Source organism: Octopus bimaculoides, chromosome 20 (genome assembly GCF_001194135.2).
Source record: "Octopus bimaculoides isolate UCB-OBI-ISO-001 chromosome 20, ASM119413v2, whole genome shotgun sequence".
In the NCBI taxonomy this organism is placed as follows: domain Eukaryota; kingdom Metazoa; phylum Mollusca; class Cephalopoda; order Octopoda; family Octopodidae; genus Octopus; species Octopus bimaculoides.
In genome coordinates, this window is record NC_069000.1 from 17,939,123 (window position 1) to 17,941,544 (window position 2,422).

The 2,422-nt window shown below is 40.5% G+C and overlaps 1 protein-coding gene across 2 annotated transcripts in view; it reads left to right on the top strand.

Moving 5' to 3' along the window:
- LOC106881344 (uncharacterized) overlaps positions 1–2,422 on the top strand; it is a 52,144-nt gene that overhangs the window by 17,660 nt on the left and 32,062 nt on the right. For both annotated transcript variants that reach the window (XM_014931698.2, XM_014931699.2), the window contains exon 7: positions 357–400. In XM_014931698.2, coding sequence (XP_014787184.1) covers positions 357–400 — 44 coding nt within the window. The remainder of the gene's footprint in view (positions 1–356; positions 401–2,422) is intronic.

The following is a 2,422-nucleotide window of genomic DNA, read 5'->3' on the forward strand; positions in this document are numbered from 1 at the left end:
GTCATCGTTCAACGTCCACCTTCCATGCTAGCATGGGTTGGACGATTTGACTGAGGACTGGTGAAACCAGATGGCTACACCAGGCTCCAATCTGATTTGACAGTGTTTCTACAGCTGGATGCCCTTCCTAAAGCCAACCACTCAGAGAGTGTAGTGGGTGCTTTTACGGTTAGATTATCCAATACATCTTTCATTTTTTTAAAGACGGTAGTATGTGATTTGAGGGAAATTTGGTTGCTATTCACGGTAGGTTGAACAGTCATGTAGAGGTTCCTTTTGCTTGTATTGTTGATATTCTCTTCCTTCTCCTCCTGTCATTATTCTTCATTTAGAGCCTAATTCCTATTATTTTGTAGGCCCTTGACAATGAGAGACCGGCATCTCCTACTCCTTCTGTTGAGTAAGTCTTACAAAATTTATAAATTTATATATTTGTTTTTTTTTCTTGATTTCCTATTTTATTGGTTCACACTTTGGCTGCCATTACTCAACTTTCATCCATCTTACATCCACTGACATCATCATCATCGTCTTCTTCTTCACCACCCCTCACTCCCCCCTCCTCCTCCATCATCATCATATAACATCTCCTTCCATGCTGGCCTGGGTTGGATGGTTTGACAGAATTTGACAAGTTAGAGGACTGTATTGAATTCCAAAGTCTGTTTCAGCATGGTTTCTACAGCTGAATGCCCTTCCTAATAATGCCAACCATTTTATAGAGTGTACTTGGTACTTTTTTTTGTATCACTGGCTTTAGTGAGCTCACAAAGTGCTCCACAAGACAAGACAAACCCCCCCTTGATTGAGCAGGGTGTAATATTAAGGGAAGTGGTTTATACCAGATATTGAAATGCAAGAACATGATACAGGGATAGGAACAGGTGTCTTGCTGTAGAGGAGATACATAGCTATCCCAGCTGGAAAAGGAGAGAAGATTGTAGTGATGTGGTGTCAAGATATACCTTCATGGTACAAAAGGGTGAATATGAGGGTGGGGGGGATAAGAATAGGTGGTAAGAATAGAGACAGAGGATCTAGCAAGTTCACAAGAGTGTGAGGTGAGGTGAGTGAGTGACAGATGGTTAGAGGTAAGGATATAGTGATATAGGTGATGCAGTAAATGGCAAACAGAAACATGGTCAGTGATAAATATTAGTTTGAGAGAGGAAGGTGAAGGGAATAGGGAGAAGAAGGCAATAAATAAAAGAACAAATAAAAAACAAAAATACCTATGAAAGGGTCAATGTGTCAAACTATAGGGTTTATCATTAGAATAGTTATATGTGGTTTTTTTATGCTGTTCCTAATATTTAATTAGGATTTTTTTTAATATACATTGAGTAGGAATCAAAGAGATCCATAGGCAAAAAATGATTGAGAGCCACTGATATAAAGCTTTTTCTCAGGAAGGTCATATGTAAGCAATTTCCAAGTTAGTGCAGGTGGCACGTAAAAGACACCATTTTGAGCGTGGCCGTTGCCAGTACTGCCTGACTGGCCTTTGTGCCGGTGGCACGTAAAAGCACCCACTACACTCTCGGAGTGGTTGGCGTTAGGAAGGGCATCCAGCTGTAGAAACTCTGCCAAATCAGATTGGAGCCTGGTGTAACCACCTGGTTCACCAGTCCTCAGTCAAATCATCCAACCCATGCTAGCATGGAAAGCTGACGTTAAACGATGATAGATAGATAGATAGATATAGTGGTAGTGGTAACCAGTAATATACGATATTTCTATCAAGTGTGAACTGTGAAAGGATTAACGTATAAATGGCACAGTTTGTGGAGGTGCATGGCTTAATGGTCATGGCCTCACAGTCATAAGATTGGGACTTTGATTCCTGGACCGGGCAATACATTGTATTCTTGAGTGAAAACACTTCACTTCATGTTGCTCCAGTTCACTTAGCTGTAGAAACGAGTACTACTGGTGGAGGTGCATTGCTTAGTGGTTAGGGTGTTGGATTCATGACCATAAGATTGTAGTTTCGATCCTTGGACAGGCAATCCATTGTGTTCTTGAACAAACACTTCATTTCATATCCACTCAGCTGTAGAAATAAGTTTAGTTTAGAGAGGGGTGGGCTCCACCAGGCTTTCTCACTCCAGATATGCTGTTTAGCTGTAGTGCCTCAACAACTCCCAAGGGGTTAAAGGACTTGTCAAACACAGTTTTTACTCTTTAACTTGTTTCAGTCATTTTGACTGCAGCCATGCTGGAGCACCGCCTTTAGTCAAACAAACTGACCCCAGGACTTATTCTTTGTAAGCCTAGTACTTATTCTGTTCATCTGTTTTGCTGAACCGCTAAGTTATGGGGATGTAAACACTACGACATTGGTTGTCAAGCAATGGTAGGGGGACAAATGCACAAATATGTACAAATATATATATATATATATATATATATATATATATAT